This window comes from Colobus angolensis, unplaced genomic scaffold (genome assembly GCF_000951035.1).
Source record: "Colobus angolensis palliatus isolate OR3802 unplaced genomic scaffold, Cang.pa_1.0 Scaffold53, whole genome shotgun sequence".
Lineage (NCBI taxonomy): Eukaryota > Metazoa > Chordata > Mammalia > Primates > Cercopithecidae > Colobus > Colobus angolensis.
Window position 1 is genome coordinate 12,404,285 of NW_012118821.1, and position 19,407 is coordinate 12,423,691.

The 19,407-nt window shown below is 43.5% G+C and overlaps 1 protein-coding gene across 1 annotated transcript in view; it reads right to left on the bottom strand.

The window, feature by feature from the left end:
- SNTG2 (syntrophin, gamma 2) overlaps nucleotides 1–19,407 on the bottom strand; it is a 243,436-nt gene that overhangs the window by 67,728 nt on the left and 156,301 nt on the right. Inside the window, exons 12-13 of the mRNA XM_011960963.1 lie at nucleotides 13,164–13,235; nucleotides 4,777–4,983 (exon numbers count right to left, since the gene is read on the bottom strand). Of these exons, the coding sequence (XP_011816353.1) occupies nucleotides 4,777–4,983; nucleotides 13,164–13,235 (279 nt within the window). The remainder of the gene's footprint in view (nucleotides 1–4,776; nucleotides 4,984–13,163; nucleotides 13,236–19,407) is intronic.

Below are 19,407 nucleotides of genomic sequence, written 5' to 3' on the forward strand. Positions count from 1 at the left end.
GTGCTTGAATCATCCCCAAACCATCCCCCTGACCCTGTCCGTGGAAAAACTGTCATCCACAAAATCCAGTCCCTGGTACCATAAAGGTTGGAACCATTGCTGTAGTGGATGCTGACTTCATTTCCAGTCCCCAGAATGGTTGCTGGTTTGCAGAAGCCAATCAGCCAATGGTGTTCCCTTGACAAGAAGCCAATCAGCCAATGGCATTCCCTTGACAAGAAACCAATCAGCCAATGGCGTTCCCTTGACGAGAAGCCAATCAGCCAATGGCATTCCCTTGACAAGAAGCCAATCAGCCAATGGCGTTCCCTTGACGAAGAAACCAATCAGCCAATGGCGTTCCCTTAACGAGGAGCCAATCAGCCAATGGCGTTCCCTTTATGAGAAACCAATCAGCCAAAGGCGATCCCTTGATGAGAAACCAATCGGCCAGTGGCGTTCCCTTGATGAGGAGCCAATCAGCCAATAGCGTTCCCTTGACGAGGAGCCAATCAGCCAATAGAGTTTCCTTGACAGGAAACCAATCAGCCAAATGGCGTCCCCTTGATGAGAAGCCAATCAGCCAATGGCATTCCCTTGATACTTTGGTCTGATGGGCTCATGACCTAGGCTGGCACAGCCAGGCTGACGGGGACATCCTCAGTGGGTTATGCAGGCCATTTTCTGCCTCCCCTGAACACCGACAAGAACGCTTGTTGCTTCCGCAGGCATCTTATGACTGGGAGGGGAGCCACGCCAAGGCACAATCTAGACCTCAAAGGTCAGCAAGGTGGAGTATGGAAACCTTGTTATGGAAAATAATAGCAACGTTCGGTATTGTTTATGGTTGGGTGAGTCAAGAACTTTCTCTTACTTGTAGCCAAAGGCATCCTATCTGACAGATATTTTACACTTTGTGTTTTTGTGTTGCTATTAGGAAAGATATACATTTTTTATTTTAAATTCTAACAGGACATTGCTGGTATAAACACAAATTTAGATAAATCGACACAAAATGTACAAAAGTCTTGTAAACTGCAGAACAACATGCATATGTGATGACTTTTGAATAAAAAGGAAAAAATACTTGAATATGTGTGAAAACAGTTTGAAGATTATATAACATAATACTGGCATTTGTACCTCAGCTTGGGAGGCAGGGATGGGGAGGTTGGAACATGGAAGGGCTGTTATTCTCTTACACATGTGTGTGACACTGAATTCTGGAAAACTTGGAACAATATTTGTAATGTAGATATTATGTAAGAGAGTAACAATGTTGTCAAGGACATGCACCAAGCTACTACCCTGATGATGGAGAACTTTTCTGTAAAATGTACTGACCTCACATAGGCACATTCAGAAACGACTGTGAAGAAATGTCATGAGTTTAGATCCAGAGCTTGTGAAGGGTGCGGGGCTTTCCTTTCAGAAATCCTTTTAGGGAAGGAATGAACACGCTGACCAATGTGGGAAAAGGGTTACAATTAGTAAAGAAAAATCAACGCGATCAACACTATACATATGTAATTCTTCTGGAGACTTAAAATTGTGAGCCGGGTTGGAATACAATCAAAGTCAGGAAATAGCAGAAAAAACTAGCAAAACAAGCGAAACAGAGAGAGAAGGTGGAGAAAAGAAATCCATCAGTGCTATTGAATCAAGAAGAACACATTTACAGAGTCTGAAATATGCCAGGGACTGTTCTAGGCACCTTCACACTATTTCATCTCTGTCACATGCGAGGCTGAATGTTTCAGCAGAAAGAACGTGACTCTCAAGACAGCAGTTCTTGAAATCTTGCATAGATTCTGCCATTGTGGTTTAGTCTCTAGGTGACTGAAAAAGCCACATAGCCCTTCTGAACTTTCATTTACCATTTGTAAAATAAAAGGGAAAAGAAAAGAACTGCATCTTAGACAAATTTAAAAAGTTAAGTGATGTACACGCAATGCATCCAGCCTAGTATAGAGGATTAGGCATTTGACTTAATTCATTCACAGATATTACTAAATGTAATATAATTTTATAAGTACTCCACGATGAGTTATGATACTTAATTTACAGTTTATGTAATGGAGTTTTGGAGAACTATTTTCTCTAATTCACGAAGAGTGAGCGGGTCCATCTGACTAATTTCGAAATGCTTTGTCCTTCCTCTCCAGGACACCATGGGTAGATCTGATAGGAGTCAGGTCACTATGTGGGGTGGAGCCCAGGAAATGCCTGCAGGGGAAATTCCTAACACAGGGGTCCTGAGTGAGGGGTAAAGTGGGAATCCAATGCCCTCAGAGGTCCTGCATGACCTTGCCACCCTACACAAGGAAGCATTCCCTCCCCGGGCTTCTTTGGGGGCATCCACTTTGCTACGCTGTGAAGATCCAGCAAGTCAGTCATGGGCAGCATGACACGGCCCCAGCAGTTCTTCCCAACAATGGCCATCACGGCCCCCACAGCCCCCCTCTACCCAGTCCTGCAGAAACGTGGATGGATGCCCATGCCCACTTACAGTCTCTGCAGGTGTGCCCGCTTGTTAACACACTCATGGCCTCCATCCCCCACGAAAAGTCTTCATTATCTCAATCCTGGATTATTGAAAACGTTTCCTCTAAAATCCACCTGGGCACTGCTGCCTGCTGAGTCCTTGCCCGAATCTTAGATCTTTCACTCTGCCAAATCGAGCATTAGCCTAATCTTTCAATGCTCCCCATTGGGAATGCCTTCTCTTCTCCACCTGTGCAAGATACCAATGATTTTTAAAAGACACTAACCACTTCCTCTAGGAAAGATGTCCTGACTATTAAAGTCCAACCCCAGCTCTGACCCCACTCCCACCCTACCCCACACCTTTTTTTTTGAGACAGGGTCTCACTCCGTGGCCCAGGCTGTAGTGCAGTGATGCCATCATAGCTCACTGTAGCCTCGAACTCTTGGACTCAAGAGATCCTCCCCACTCAGCCTCCTGAGTAGCTGGAACTACAGGCATGAGCTACCATGCCTGGCTAATATTTTATTATTATTTTTTGGAGAGACAGGGCTTCTAGGTTTCTTGGGCTTGGTTGCCCAGACTGGTCTCTAATTCTGAGGCTCAAGGGATCCTCTTGCCTTAGCCTCCTGAAGGGATAGGATTACAGGCATGAACCACCGTGCCCAGCCTTCACCCCCTTTAGTGGAATAAGGACATTACTGAACATAAGGAAGGACTATTCATAAAGAAGTTCTATTTTTTAGGAATCCTAAGTAAACTTCCACCTTCTAGAATGCTTCAGACATTCATTTCATGACATCTAGGTACTAGATGAAATTACTAACCTTTCACCCTTCCTCCAACACTGTAATTCTATGATTGCTCTTATTCAGGATATCTTCTCCTGTAACCTGTCACCTTCCCATAGATGAGTCTGAATGGCCACCGTGACTCTGCTCAGCCAGGCACAGGCCCTGGGGCACTAGAGGGCGTGGGGCAGTCCCTGCACACACATGCGAATGGAGAATTCTCTCTACTTCTCTGGTATTTACGTTGAAAGCAAAATGATTACTGCTGTCATCTAAAGAAAACAAGCAGAAAGCTCATCTTGTCCCAGAAATGCTCTTTCACTTTGCCTTTTAATGACTTGAACCTTCAGTACTGATGGTTTCTAAGTGGTTAAATGCCACTATACTTTTGAGTAAGTCCCTGAGATGAGGGATCCTATGTTTAGTAATTTTCTATCCAGTAAATAATGTTCTATAATGGTTAATGAATTGGATGCTTCAAATATAAAGGTTATTTTAAGCATCAGGAATCAACCATAATTCCAATTTAGGATGCCCAATTTGAGGGGAAAATCACAGTGGCCTGGGATAAATGAGAATAAATGTTGGTATCGGTTTCTATGAACATCTGGGTGTGACTTCATTCTGTAAACAAACAGATCTCAGTGTGCATTAGTTACAGGCACGCTAAGGAGCCTTGATACATTTTGACACCCTGAATGAAAGATAAATAACACAGAATATTTTCACATTCAAAATATATATATATTTAAATGAAGTAGCCATCTTTAGTTACTAAGTTCACACTCAGCATTCTCCGCGCTCAGCCAGGCAGGAGCCCTGGACTTTGGAGTGAAGTCAGAGCTTCTCTGTGATGCACTGCCTCATTTATCTCCTGTTCCTGGCACTCTTCATTCCTGCAGCGTGCATCCTCCCTGAAGGCTCACCCCACTATTTAGGATAATGAGGATCATAATGCATTCTTTCTTATCCCTTCACATGATATACATTCAAATTTGTGATTGATGTATTTGCTGTTGTCAGGAAGAGAAAAGCAATTCAGACACACAAGCTATTTTATATGCACCTTTGGACCATTAAGTTTGAGAGGAAGAACCATTAAAGTGCCTTAAAATATTACAAATATCCAAGTAACTGCACAACATATTATACTCATTTGTAAGGTAGGTGTTCTGTCTCCTGGAGCACAGGCTAAACTGTCATCACTCATCAGGAATTTTAGCACCATGTCAGTGGAGTCCCTGCCTGGAAAGGAATGCACCACCTTTCCTCACATTCAATGTAGAGACACAGAGACAAAATCCTCTCCTCCCCTTCCCTTTCACCTTCCACTACCGCTCATGTTATCCACGGAGCGCATGACTCCATGTGAATGATCATTTCCACACAGTGGCTCAGGTGAAAAATTCCCACCTTCTGAAGATTCCTCTTTTCCCCCAATAAATTACTACGTATACTGCAGTGCTATGTCTCAGACACCCGAGCAGGGGTAGGTGAGAAGAGTGTGAGTTGCTCACTTACCCCAGTTCTCTGAACTTCCATGAACGTGGCTCTTTGGAATGACTTCTCCCACACGGCCAGCTCGCTGCCAAGCTCCACATTGAAAACGTGGCTCTTCCCATGGCTGGCCACGACGCTGAAGCAATAGGGCCTCTGGTCCTCAAACTCAAAATCTTGAAGACCCAGATACAAGTTTGCTTGCAACCAGCAGTCCTCTGCGAGCCAGAACTGAAAAACAGAGCATGGATTGGAAACGTGCGGCACTAGAAGGCCATTCCCGGGCTGAGGGCCCTGGCGAGGGGAGAAGGCAGCGTCTGCGTGATCTGGGAAACGGTCTCCTGGGCGCAGACAAGGAGGCAAATTCGGAGCAATGAGCCTCTCATGCACAGCTGGTCCACAGACAAGTATCTGTAAATAAATTATGTCAAACGCCTGATTCTCTGTAAGTGCCTTTCCCTTAAAATACTGGTCACCACACACTTCCCTGTTTTACTGTGAAGAGAAGGATGAGGCTGGGTGTGGCAGCTCAAGCCTGTAATCCCGGCACTTTGGGAGACTGAGGTGGGTGGATTGCTTGAGCCCAGGAGTCTGAGACCAGCCTAGGCAACATGGCAAGACCTTGTCTTTACAAAAATAAATGAATAAATAAAATACAACAAATTAGCCATGTGTGGCAGCACACGCTTGTAATTCTAGCTATTTGGGAGGCTGAGGTAATAGGACTGCTTGAGCCCAGAAGCCGGAGGTTACAGAAAGCCAAGATCACACCACTGCACTCCAGCCTGGGTGAGAGAGGGAAACCCTGCCTCAAAAAAAAAAAAAAAAGATAAAGATGAAAGTCTTGAGACATTGATGCTTGTGTTTATCATAAAACCAAAAAACACTGGAACCACCACTGCCACTCTAACTAAGCGCGTCCCCTGCGCCTCTGAGTCTCTGCAGAATTACTGGCTCCTCCTCTCCCCGCGGGTTCATTGTCCTGAGATTAAGGACGAGTGCCCAGAACGCCTCTGAAGCACGACCAGGCACCCGACCACCCAGGAGCTCATTCCGCAACCCAAAGGCCTGACAAAGGGAATGATGTTGTTCCATTTCTGGTCAATCATTTAACCTGGAGATGTGAGTTACCTACAGCACGTCTATTAATCACAGGTTTTACTCTGTGACCACCAAGGTGACTCCAATGCTGCCAGCCTGTGCTGCACGGAGCAGCCTGGGGTGCTCCCCACTTCTTTCCCCCATCTGCAAGGTCGCACCCCACTTCGAGATTCATTTTCTCAAGGGCAGGAGAGAAAGACTGGGGGTCCCAGTTGTCACAGTTACTAGGTCAACAGCATGGAGGTGCGTGGTAAACGCACACTCAACACCTGGCTGGCATCTCTCTGTCTCGTCTGTCTCTGTCTCGTCTGTCTCTGTCTCTGTCTGTCTCTGTCTCTCTCTCGTTCTGTCTCCATTTCTCTCTCTGTCTGTGTCTCTCTTTGTGTCTCTCTCTTTCTCTCCATTTCTGTCTTTCTGTTATTTTTCTATTTTATGTCTGTTTCTCTGTCTCTCTCTATCCCTCTCTCTGTCTCTGTCTGTCTGTCTCTGGACCCATCTCAGTTCTCAGCTCACCCATTCATTTCCTGGCCATCAGATCCACCCTGAGGAACCCCCACCAGACACCTTCCGGGGACGCTGCACCCCAACATCAATTTCGCTGCACCAGTCTCTCCCCAGTGAAGGGAACAAGGGGAGACACCTGGGCTGGGGTTTCCAAAGTCCTGAATGAGAATGTGGTGTTTACCCACAGCCCTGCATATGGCAGCAGAAAGGAAGGGGAGCTGCCCACCTGCTGGGTCTTCCCATCATGATTCTGAGATACCTCCATTCACTTGTGTGATATCTCCATTCACCAGCTAAGCTGGACACTCCCCACTCACACTTATGCTCAAGGTCCAGTCCCAAAATCCACATGAACTCAGCAGTTGGCCAAATAGGTTTACTTCAAATATGCTGACACATGCACTCGAGGCACAGGTTTGAGGCAAAAGCTACGACTGGTGTGTCTCAGGGCCTCTCCGGGGGGATGCCCTGGCTCTCCCGGCCCCTCAGACAGCTCTGCAGGATGACCCTCTGGTCATGGAGAGCATTGCACATTTACCCCTGTGCATCATCCAGACACCAAATGCCTTGTGGTACATGCATGTCAGAACATGTGTGCATGCATGTGTGCACATGAGAATGTGTGTGCACACACGGACATGTGTACGTGTGGAAATGTATGTGCACATGAATGTGTGTGTACGTGAATGGGTGTGGTATGCATACGTTGCTAACCCTAAATGAGCCTTGAGTACAGAAACTGCACTTTAATTCTGGGGCCCTCTGGATCCTCTCCTTCAGCTGGGATACCTGGAACCTATAGGGTTACACGTCACAAACCAAGAACACCATGTTCATCATTGACCTTATGGTGCAGAATGTATCTCTTTATCCACTGAACTTAAATGTCAAACAACTGATAAAGAAAAACTTTTGGAAGATATTTATGTGGGAATGCACATTCCCCACTGAATGGCTCATGACAGTTGGGCCTTGAACAATCCAGGATTTAGAGGTGCCAACTCTCACGCAGTTGAAGATTCACACATAACTTTTGACTCCTCTGAAACTTAGCTACTAGTGGTCTATTGTTGATCAGGAGCTTTACTAGTAACATGAACAGTCAATTAACACATATTCTGCATGTTATACGTTCTTAGAATAACTACATTCTTAGAATAAAATAAGTGAAGCCAGGCACAGAGGCTTACACCTGTAATCACAACTGATTGGGAGGCTGAGGCGGGGGCATCACGGGAGCCTAGGAATTTGAGACCAGCCTGGATGACATAGCAAGATCCTATCTCTAAATAAATAAAGGAATTAAGCAAGTAAGCTAGAGAATAGAGGATGTTATTGAGAAAATCACAGGGAAGAGAAGATACACTTAGAGCACTGCACTGTATTTATTGACACCGTAAGTTTACATCATCTGTTTATAAGAGGAATGGTCTGAAATGGTGGCAACCACAGCTGCAGACCTCAATCTGTGGTGCACAGCAAAAATCTGGTAATGCTGTGACACTCCTGCTTCTTGGAGGCACTTGCATCATCCCTCGTGGCACTTGTGTGGGTCCTGGGGTGCTATTCAAGGTTTACGTTACTGGACTCAACACGAAGGAGGGAAGGTACACAAGAACCCCGAGAGATCACTCGTTACCATGCTCTGCAATTTACTGGAGAGACAAATTGCTTCCACAGGGATGATTAAGACATTTTACTCAGAAACCCAACACTTGAGCTCACTGCAACAGCAGCAGGAGGTGGCTACAAAAATTATCATCACGGTACACTATGTGCGACAATTAACCATAGGCAGGAAAGATTTAACGCTGCGTCTTTACCTTTGTCTACGTTCCTCTCCACTGCAGGTGGTGCCAAATAGATCGCTTTATATTTTACAGGCGTAAATGATGAAACAGACTAGTATCTACATATATTGTATGAATTCACGACATCTCTAACTTTTTCTTAATGTTTTGATATTTCTAAGCTACATAGTTTGTCTTAAGAGGTTTTTAAAATTGTTAAATTGTTTTCAAAAAATTTTCCAACACACTTATAGAAAACAATTGGCATCTAAGTGAGCCCACGCCGTGGAAGCTCGTGTTGCTCAGAGGTCACCTGTGTTTCTTTCCTATCACTTGCTATATTTGGGCAGCTGTGTATCATAATGGAACACCAGGTTTTGGAGTCAGATAAGATTTGAGGCCTTTCTTTGCCCAGTATTAGCTGTTTGACCTTGAGTGATTCAGTCTCTCAGAGCCTCCGCTTTTGAGCTGTGAAATGGAATCATGATAAAAATGTTGTCATAACTTCACATGACAGAGCGGCCAGCATGCAGGCTCACATCCCGGATTCACATGAGTTCACTGCCTGTTTTCACAAAGAAACACGTCCTCAGGCAATGCCGAGCCAGGCCATCCATGTCGACTTGATGTCTGCTTTGCAGCTCCCTGGCCTCCTGGCAGGGTCAGCTCGGGCAATATCCAGAACAGCATTTCCAGCCACCCCCATGACCGAAGAAAGCCTACCCCCCGCCTAGGACTACACGACATCATCTGATTATGTTCCCTTTCCTGAAGAAACAAAAAGCGTTGTATTTTAAAATTACATATTTTTTTATTTATATTTATTGTGAAACAATTATAGCAACAATAAAGGGAATTTAAAAGATAAATTTATTACTGTGTTTTGTCATCTGATTTTTAAAAATATGTCAATAATTACTAACATGCCCTTAATAATAGGACAATAATTATTAATATTCTCTTTCATGCAATGTGAATTTGTATATATAATTGTATAAATTTATGATACAATTACTTAAAATATGTTATAAGATTTAAAAATATTTTTCAATGGTCTTTTGATTATTCTTCAAATATCATTAATTTAAGGAATATCCTTAAACGTTCTCATGCATACAGCTCTTTGATTCCTCTGAACTCAGTATGGTAATGGACTCTTCTTTAGATTCGATTCTGAGGAGTAAGACTGCGTGATCAAGCAAGGGATTGTTTTTCCACTGTTCAGCCTCACAAAGAATGTGCTGTAAGTTCTACATGAGGAAAATTAATGACTCATATGTAGCTCATTTCCCCAGATAGTTCCTGTAGCTCCTTTAAAAACAATCACTCAGCCCTTGTGGACTGCAGTGTGTTGATATGACTGGAAACCCTGAGCACTGAAGTCCAAGGTCCGCGGCTTGCCGTCAACACTTAGTCAGCGACTGGCCAGGCCATCGGGTTTCCTCGTCTGGACTGAGCCTCCGGGTTTCCTCGTCTGGACCGAGACTTCCAGTTACCTGTTCTGGACTGAGCCTTTGGGTTACCTGGTCTGGACTGAACCTTTGGGTTTCCTCGTCTGGACTGAGCCTCCAGGTTTCCTCGTCTGGACTAAGCCTTCTGGTTACCTCGTCTGGACTGAGGCTTTGGGTTTCCTCGGTCTGGACTGAACCTTTGGGTTTCCTCGTCTGGACTGAGCCTCCAGGTTTCCTCGTCTGGACTAAGCCTTCTGGTTACCTCGTCTGGACTGAGGCTTTGGGTTTCCTCGTCTGGACTGAGCCTCCAGGTTTCCTCGCCTGGACTGAGCCTTTGGGTTATCTATTCTGGACTCAGCCTTTGGGTTACCTCGTCTGGACTGAGCCTCCAGGTTTCCTCGTCTGGACTAAGCCTTCTGGTTACCTCGTCTGGACTGAGGCTTTGGGTTTCCTTGTCTGGACTGAGCCTTGGCCGGGCTTCTTCCTGCCTCTGGGACCTGGAACACCCTATCCTTAGAGCATGTGCTTTAGAAAATGTATTATTGTATGTTCTTTCTCTGCCATTTGATACCTAAATCTTTCTAAAAGTCTCTTGCTGGCTGTACAACCCCGGACTGTCTTTCTCAAAGAGCTGAGAGCTGTCCCTTCAAAATGTGATCACTGGGAAGATGGCGTCATCTCCCGTCCCTGTGGAAGGATGGAGCCCAGCCTTGGTGGGTGCCTGGCTCTAAGCTGTGCAACCATCTCCTATCATGAAGATGGGAGCAGCTCTCTCTTTCTTTGCAGGAAGCCAATTAACAGACACTGATGGCCCCAATCTCCTTTCTAGCCCAACTTGTAGAAAGCCTCTCATCCTTTGTTTTAGTGGAGTTGGGTTTAATCTCTCTCTCCTATCATAATATACTTGAAAAAGGTCTTCTTGCCTTCTTCGCCTTTAACTTTGGTGCAATTTTGTCCTGACATGGCTTTAGGAATTCTTCCTTTCAGTGTTGATATTATCCAAACAGGACTACCCTGAAGATCCCTGGAGAACACGTTCTAGAGCTCTTAATGCCCACTCGTGACAGACTCCTGGGACACCACTGCTTCTAGCACGTGGAATAGAGAGGGATTCAGGATGAGCTTTGTAGCCAGGTGAGTCTGGTCCCCATCCCTGCCTCTGCTTGGCTTCTGGAAGGTCCTCGTCCACTTCCTGCTTCTGAGTTCTTAGCTACAAAACAGAGTTCTCCTTAGGTGGGGAGAGAATTAACTCAGGGATATAGCTAGGTGCTTAGCAAGGCTACTAGGGAAGCACTCAATAAAGACAGCTGTCATTACTAAGATCCTCTGCCAAACATATGACAACATGGACTTTTCCTGAAAATTTTAATGGGGTATCTTTAGGTTGAGAGGACGGACCCATGCATTTCACACAGGATGCTCCATAGCGTCCAGAGTGCTTTTCTGCCATGCTGCACGAAAGCTGTTTATCATTTTGCTCACGACTGCAATCAGGGCTGATTGATGCAATTTTCTCATCTATTTCATGATGAGTGTTGAAATATAGAACATATAATTTTAAGAGCTGGGAAAAGTAATTTTTAGAGTGGAGAAGGTATCAGAGAAAAAACAAAATCACAACTTCAGAATTTGATTTCTGGTCTAAATATTAATGAGTATACTTTGAAATGGTAATTATGGCTATTTAAAGAATCTACATGAAAAAGTATTAGTTCTTATGATACTCACATATTTATTTACATTTCTGAAAATGAACTGAATGCGTTTACTTTTAAATTTATGAATGCTAAACGATAAACATCCGCAATTGAACATGTGTAAAAGCAGGCAATACGATTTTGTAAGATCGCTATTTTAAGACTTCCAAATAGGACATTCAATTTACATAATTTAATCTCTTTTTAAAAAATATTGAATGCTATAGATTATTATTTACCCCATTTTTAGTTTAATACCTTTGCTATAGCCATTCTACTGGCTAATTTCATGATTTCATAAACACTTCATATAATATTTATTGGTTAATTTTTTTTTACAATCTTCCTGGGAAAATGAGATGGCTCTATAGCTTGCTAATGAACCACATATATAAGATACAGTAATCTCTCAAAGACACCCAGTACCTAAAGAACATCTCAGGTGCATGGAAGGGGAATCCTCTGAAACAAGAGGGGGAGGAAGTGAAAACGTGTTGATGAGGAGCCCATGCAAAGGAAACGAAAAGGTCAAGAATCCTTCTATGAATTCCTCTGTGGAACTGCGATCAATAAACGACCTGCGTGTCATCTACGACCAAGAGGCTCACGTTAACACAAGGCTTCCTTTTTATCGTTTTCAAAAGAATGCATTCCTGTCACAGGTAACTTAGAAAACAAAATAATTTTTAAAATGAAAGCAACAATACCTAGAAAAGCCATCACTGAGAGAAAACCACAGTTAATATTTTATTCTATTTTCTTCCATGTTTTAATGAATATGCCTAGCACAGAAATGTTCACTTTCTGATCAATGATTGTTTATTACAACCTGTAATTAGGAGTCTTAATTTAAATACATCCAGCCCTTTCCTTCATCTCCTTCATTACCATATTCAACAAAAATAGGAACAATGCAGAAAAATGTTGCCCAAATAAATTTTTCAAAAATGAGAAATAAATGTATTTATCATTTGATAACATTATTATGGAAATGTATTTCCCTTTCACATGTTTCCATCAAAGGCAGTCTGAAATTCCAGATTTAAATTTAAAACAAAGCAACTACAGATAGAGAATATTATTTTTGAGGACATTTTCAATTTAAGAAAACAAACCAAACTTTGAAAAATAAATCTTTATCTTCTAACTTTAGACTGATAACTCTTTAAGGCCAAATTCTCAGACTAAAAGGTGTGTTTTTTAAACTTTCACTTAATATGCCTATTTGTCTTTGTTTTGTGTACTCCTACATGAGAACGACACAGGTGGGTTGTTTACGTGATGCACTGAGTCACACACCAGGACATGGCGGCATCCAGCCACGGTGAGCACATCGTCGCCTGGCCGTGGAGACACCTCTGCGGTCAGGTGGGTGGGGGCCCGGGTGGGGCCCTGCTGCACCTCCAGGCTCCGGGCAGCACCGCCAGTGAGGTGTGTCTCCTGGAGGAAGGTTCAGTCCCTACCTACCCTACAGGAACCATGAGCAGCAAACTGGCCAGACCCTGGGGCAAATTTGTATCTGCTTTGTTGAAAACAATTTCAATAACAGCAGCAGCAGCAACAGAACCTAAAGTTCTTGGAATAAATTATTGTAGGTGGACGTCCTAAAACACATCTCTCCCCCAAAACACACACAAACACCACATACCACGTACACACAGACACACTGTCATCCACTCATCCTGCCTGGATGAGCAACAGGGTGACAGCTGGAACCCACGCACCGGGTAGGAATGGGGGATGGGTCCAGATCGTCCATTCAGATTTTGCTATTTCAATGGACCATGCAGAACAAATAGTCCTCTCATTCTTCAAGCCCAAAGGGCATCTTACTGTACGAAAGCATCTAAAGTGCAAAAGATCCCTACCTTGTGAACTTTAAACAGCACCTCACAGAGGTGGTACGTCCTTTCTGCTCGCACCCAGTCAAATGTGCTCACCTGCAAGAAACAGAAAACATTCCATGAAAAACAGCATGCTACTTTTAGTTGAAAATTTAAAAAATTTACAATAGTGTGACTGCATGTGTGTCTACCTCAATTAAATCCTAAGTCCCCATTAGTATAAATTGGTCACAATAAACTTTACGTACTGCTGAGTTTTGATGAGTCGCCACATCCTCATCTGTGTCAGTTTGTGGCAAATATAATAGCTCCATTACTGACAGGAAACTGTCTATCTCCTTTATCTTATCTTAGATAGATAAGATTGATATCTATGATATCTTGTCTATCACACGCAATTGGGCATAATTTTCGAAAATCATTTTGGATTCCTTTTAAATTAGGGATTAATTTCAGGTAACATTTAATGCATGTGAAAGTGAATGAGTTTATGTATTTACTGGAGCAGAAAAATGGACAGAAAATATTGGGTAGACTGTCTTTTGCTTTTTAGAAATAAACTTAGTTGTATTTCACAAGTGAATGAAAAACTTACTAACCAATTTAATCAAATACATTTTTCCTTGGTCTGACCTGTTGTAGTTCACAACTATTTTAACAATAATAATGACCAAACTAATCTCACTTATGAATAATGCTCTATAGTTTACAATTCAAGTTCAGATATATAATCCCTAAGTTAAATTATTTCATGCAGAAAAATCTAAAATATTCAACAGTGAGTGTAACAAATCTGATGTTTTTTATTGTTGACCCTGCACTTTTTCCTTCAGCCAGTAAAAATAATCCAAGTGCACTGAATTATGTCTTTGAAACTCTGAAATTGTCTTGGCTTTAATTAATTGGTGACTTTCTGGTAATCCTTACACCAAACAAAATTCTCAAGACATTTTTAAAGTCATCACAAGTGAAATGTGAAAAATTACACAAACAGTTTGCCATTTAATATTTAATTGCCCTAGAGTCAGCTCATTGCAATTGTGATTTTGGCAATAAAACAAGAAGTAAAGGGAGCAATTTGAAAGTGAGAATGGCCAATTAGAATACGAACTTTAAGGTTCCTTTTGGATCTAGTATTCAGGTCATAAGAGTTACATCTTGAATTTGCTAAAGAGAGTTTCAGATGCTTATTTCAGAGTTTAAAAGCCAGAAATTCCAGCACCCCTTCTCTTGAGAGCTGGGGAGCCATGCGATGGATGCCTGAAATAAAACATCACCCTGAATTCCACAGCAGTGCCCACTGATTCCTCAACACTGCACCTGCCTCTCCCTTCCCTCTCCTGTTCCCACCCTGGCCAGTGTTTTATGCTACTGCCTAATGTCACAGCTCAGGTGCAGGTTCTATTACTGGAAAATACAGAATTATGGATCCACCATTTTTAACTTTCCCAGTTAGGGCAATGCTGCTTATTTTTGGAGGCTGTAAATATAAAGAGGAAAAAAACCCCACTAAACACCCTATTCAGAGACATCTTCCCAAGTTTACTTGTTGCTGTAAATATACCTTATACATATTCATGGTTTTATACTTTTCAAAACATAGTTTGTAATATCAGCATTTTCCCATGTTATTAAATGTTATTCAGAAATACAATTGTAACTACTGCTTAGAATTTCCACGTGGAGTTACGGTTTTCATAAGCTTTATCTTTGTGACGGACATTGTAGATTGCTTTTAGGTTTCACCATTGTCACGGTGCTGTGATTAATATACGTGGTCACTGTATTAGATTATGTCACATTGAATATATTTTCCATACTAGTCTGTTATCAACACGTGGCAGAACAGCAGGGATTTGAGTCCTGTTCTAAGACAAAGCCTGAAGGAGGCTGTGCTCTTTGCTGTCCGCAGAAGGCAGGTCTAGTCTCTCCCTCCTTCCGCTGCATCCATCAACCGTTTATTAAGCCCCTTTCTGTTCGTCCCTGTGGCGTCTGCTGTTCTTGCCGTAGTCCTGCCTTCCTCCTGCTCTTTTACTCCTCCTGCCAGTGGCCGTGTCTCCGCCGGGGGATCCCTTCTCCGCTCCCAGAGCTATGACCTTGCCCCAGCCCAGGGAGGCGAGGCGCAGTCCACACACAATTCAGGCCAGAATTCTCACCGTCTTCACCACCATACTTGATCCAGGGAAGAGAACGTGCCTTGATCGGAGACACAGGTAAGAAGGTGCTTGGGCTTCCGATGGAACCATTTCTATTGTGGACGTGAAGAAAATGCTGCCACCCTGAGAGCCGTGGGAAGTCCCCTTGAGCCACGTGGATGCTATGAGTGTGGAAGTATCTACACTAGCTCCTGGCTGTGATAATGCACCACAGGACAAGTGTTAGGAACAGGGGAGGTGGGGGAGGTGAGGCGCACAGGCTACTCTTTACCTTCCATTCAGTTTTCTGTAAATCTAAAATCGCCCAAAACACAAGTCTATTGATTTTTTTTTAAAAAGCGGGTCTTTCTCATCATCGTTCTTTCCCTGCTTACCTGAACCTCATGGCTTCTTAAGGACTCAGCTGAGATCCAGCCCTGAGGCCTTTCCTGACAGCCCTGGCAGGTCTCTCTCCCCTCTTCCAAGTCCCAGCAGCCCTGCCATCCGCTCCACCCTGCTGACCCGCAGCCGAGGTGCCTTCATGTGTGTGATCCTTTCTGCAGAGCACCCTCAGCCTGGCTCCAGCCTTCTGGAGATATCCTTCCTCTCCCTACGTGGCTGTGACGTGAACACTTCTCTAATTTAGTGAAAGTGCAGGCATCATGTTCCTCTGAGTTTCCGCCAGAAAAAAATTATCACCAAAAAATTCATCATGTCCTTTAGGGCTCTTCTCACTTTTTATTTCACTAGTTATAGCTCTAGAAAATATCTAGGCTACAACAATTCAATGCTGAACATGACCGTGTAACAGAAGGGGATTATTTAAGATAAAACCATTTCCAAGGTATCCAGGAAGAGCATCTTGTGCGTTGGTTAGGTTCTGCGTAGCTTGTAGTTCAGATAGGAAGTAGGCTGCTGCAACAAACGTGAAAAAACTTGGCTAAATTGAGCTTAATGTTAGGAAAGCTAGCAAAAGGCCTCTGTACACATATACAAATGTGTGTGTGTGTGTGTGTGTGTGTGTGTATACAGTCATGCACACATCACAACACTTCAGTCAACAAATGACTGCATAGACCACGGTGGCCCCATAGGTTCTAATGGAGCATATACAGAAACCCGGTCGATGGAATTTGATACTGGCCTTGCAGATCGACTAGAGGAAGGGAGTCATAGTCAGTAATGGTGCTGGAGCATTTGGTTTTCTATATGTAAAAATACATAAATAAAAATATACAGATCATCCAGGCTTCTGTAAGCACACACCCTATGATGTTTGCACAATGACAAAATTGCCCAACTGTGCGTTTTCTGGAATATATACCTGTCCTTAAGCAATGCGTGGCTATACATACATATGTGTATTAATACATGTAGAGATATATATATAGCTTTGTGTATTATATAAGCACACACACATTTACATTAATGTAAAGCTCAAAATTCAAGGTGTGCGTAGCCCACAATGCAGTGACAATATTGAAAGCCTGGAGTACTGCTCTGGAGCAGGGCACGCCTAGTGTGTTTGTGCCATGCCCGAGTGTGGCCAGGCGTCACCTGCCGATGCAGATTCCTGCGCCCCATCCGAGCGGTTCAGATTTAGCGAGTTTGGAGTGAGGCTCAGAGATCCCGATTGTTTATTTTTAAGCAATTTACTGTTGATGTATCCGTGACTCCCAAAGTGCGGCATGGCCAGCAACAGCCTCGGCATCTCTGGGTCCCTGTTGGTGATGTCAAGTCTCAGGTCCGCGCAGACCTGCCGTATCAGAGCCTGTGGTCTCGGGTCCGCGCAGACCTGCCGTATCGGAGCCTGTGGTCTCGGGTCCGCGCAGACCTGCCGTATCGGAGCCTGTGGTGTTAGGAAGTCTTCCCAGGTGATTCGTAGGAACACTGGTGTTCTTGATGTTTTATGAGGGGAGTCTGACGTGGTGGTCTTGTGGGAAAACAACCTGAGGATAAGGAGCCTGACACCTTTTAAAAGGAAAGGAAGGCCGAGGGTGGGACGGAAGCAGCCGCTGTGAATTGCAAAGCAGAGGCATGTTCAATCACCGCTCGTCGGAAAAACGAATTCCTGACTTGGTAAACGACTGGCTCCACACCACGGCTTCCCGAAATCCGGACTCCACGCCACGGTGCCCTGAAATCCAGACTCAGTTTTCTAAGTATCTGGCCACATTTGGCTTCACATGGAGCAGAAATTGTAGATTACAATATGCTATATCTTGGTACCTTTGACTATTTTTGTAGAACAATGAACATGTGTCCCCAGAACAATGTAGTTTGCTCCATCTACGAATCTTCAATTGAATTATTTTTTCCAAGTAACATTTTTAATGATAGACTATACCTATGTAATATTCTTAAAATTGTGAATATTCCTTGCATATGGATAGGCAGTTGCTATATCATTGATATATTAATTCCATACAATTCTGTAAAATTGACTTTATAACTTAACTCATTTTAATGTTTGAAAACAGGAATAACTGAAACATCTTTCAGATTCCAATGTACAAATCAGAAATAAATACTCTGGCTAACGAAGGAGAGTAGGGTGTGAGAGAAAAAGTCGAGAGTCCCGGCTTTAATCCTAGCTCTTCCTGCATCTCCTGGTGCATGGGAAAGACAGAGATTAGGGATCCACCAGAGTGGGCTGGGCCCTCCTTACGGAACTGAGCTGTGAAACATGGATCTGCTTTTTCCACTCCGATTCCTCCTTTCCATTCTTCTATCCCGTTTCCCTTCTGCTACGGTTGGAGTCTGTGACTCCGCCCAAATCTCATGTCAAATTATCATCCTCACTGTTGGAGGTGGAGCCTGGTGGGAGATGATTGGATCGTGGGGGTGGATTTGGTCTTTGGTGCTGTTCTCATAATAGAGTTCTCATGAGATCTGACTGTTGAAAAGCGTGTGGTGGCATCTTCTCCCTTCCTCTCTTCCTCCTTCTCTGGCTATGGTGCTGTTCTCGTGACAGAGTTCTCATGATATCTGATTGTTTAAAAGTGTAGCATCTCCTCCTGCTCCCTCTCTTCCTCCTTCTCTGGCCATGTAAGACATACCTACTTCCCCTGTGCCTTCTGCCACGACTGTAAGTTTCCTGAGGCCTCCCCAGACACGCTTCCTGTACAGCCTGTGGAACTGTGGGTGAATTAAACCTCTTTTCTTTATAAACTACCCAGTATCAGGCATTTCTTTAGAGCAATGTGAATGCAGACTAATACACCTTCTTTTCTCTTTTCTCCTTCAATATTCTTCCTCTTCCTCATCTTGAACGAGCTCAAAAGCCATTGTTTAAAGAAGGACTTTATCTTTTAGTTTTCCCCAAGTTGTCATGATAATCTTTGGGTCCTTGTAAGATTCACTGAAATTTTCTGACGTAGACTGCTGAGATTCAAGGCTCCGTGAATATTTCTACATGATCGCATAGCGAGGGCCTTGGAATGAAAGACGATGGTGCAGTGACCCGGCCATGGGAGTTGGCAATAGTGGGTCATTCAGGGACATTTCACACAGATGGCCCCTGAAGCCTTTGATTTATATTCCAAAGTGTGACGGAAGAGAGATGGCGTTAGTAAGGGGGAGTCTCTCCTGTGGGGAGGAGGGTGGGTGGGTGCTGAGCATCCTATACAGGCTCCGAGAGTCACAGCCCTGGGTGCTTCTCCCGTGGCTGACACATCTGCGCGCACAGAGCTCTGGGGCGGGGACGGGGAACTGGCATTGAGACGTTCTGTGAGTAATTAACAACCTCTGATCCAAAAACCTCATGTTTCATGTCAGGATAAAATAAATTTATAATATCGATATTAAAACCTTAACATGAGGTTGTTTGAGATTTGGCCAAAGTAAGACTGCTACTGGCAAATTGCTACCAGTGCAAGGATATAAAGTGTCAGGCCAGAAAATATATTCATACATTATAAATATTTAGATGTAAATTCATTCACCATATTGTGTGTATTGATTTTGCAATGAGAAGTTGCTGAATATTAACAGATAATTTTGTCTGTTAGATTCAAATGCTTTTAGGGCTTTTTTTTTGAAATGGAGTTTCATTCTTGTTCTCCAGGCTGGAGTGCAAATATGGAGGGTTGATATCTCCTTGATAGTCTCATTAGAGAGGATCTGATGACCTC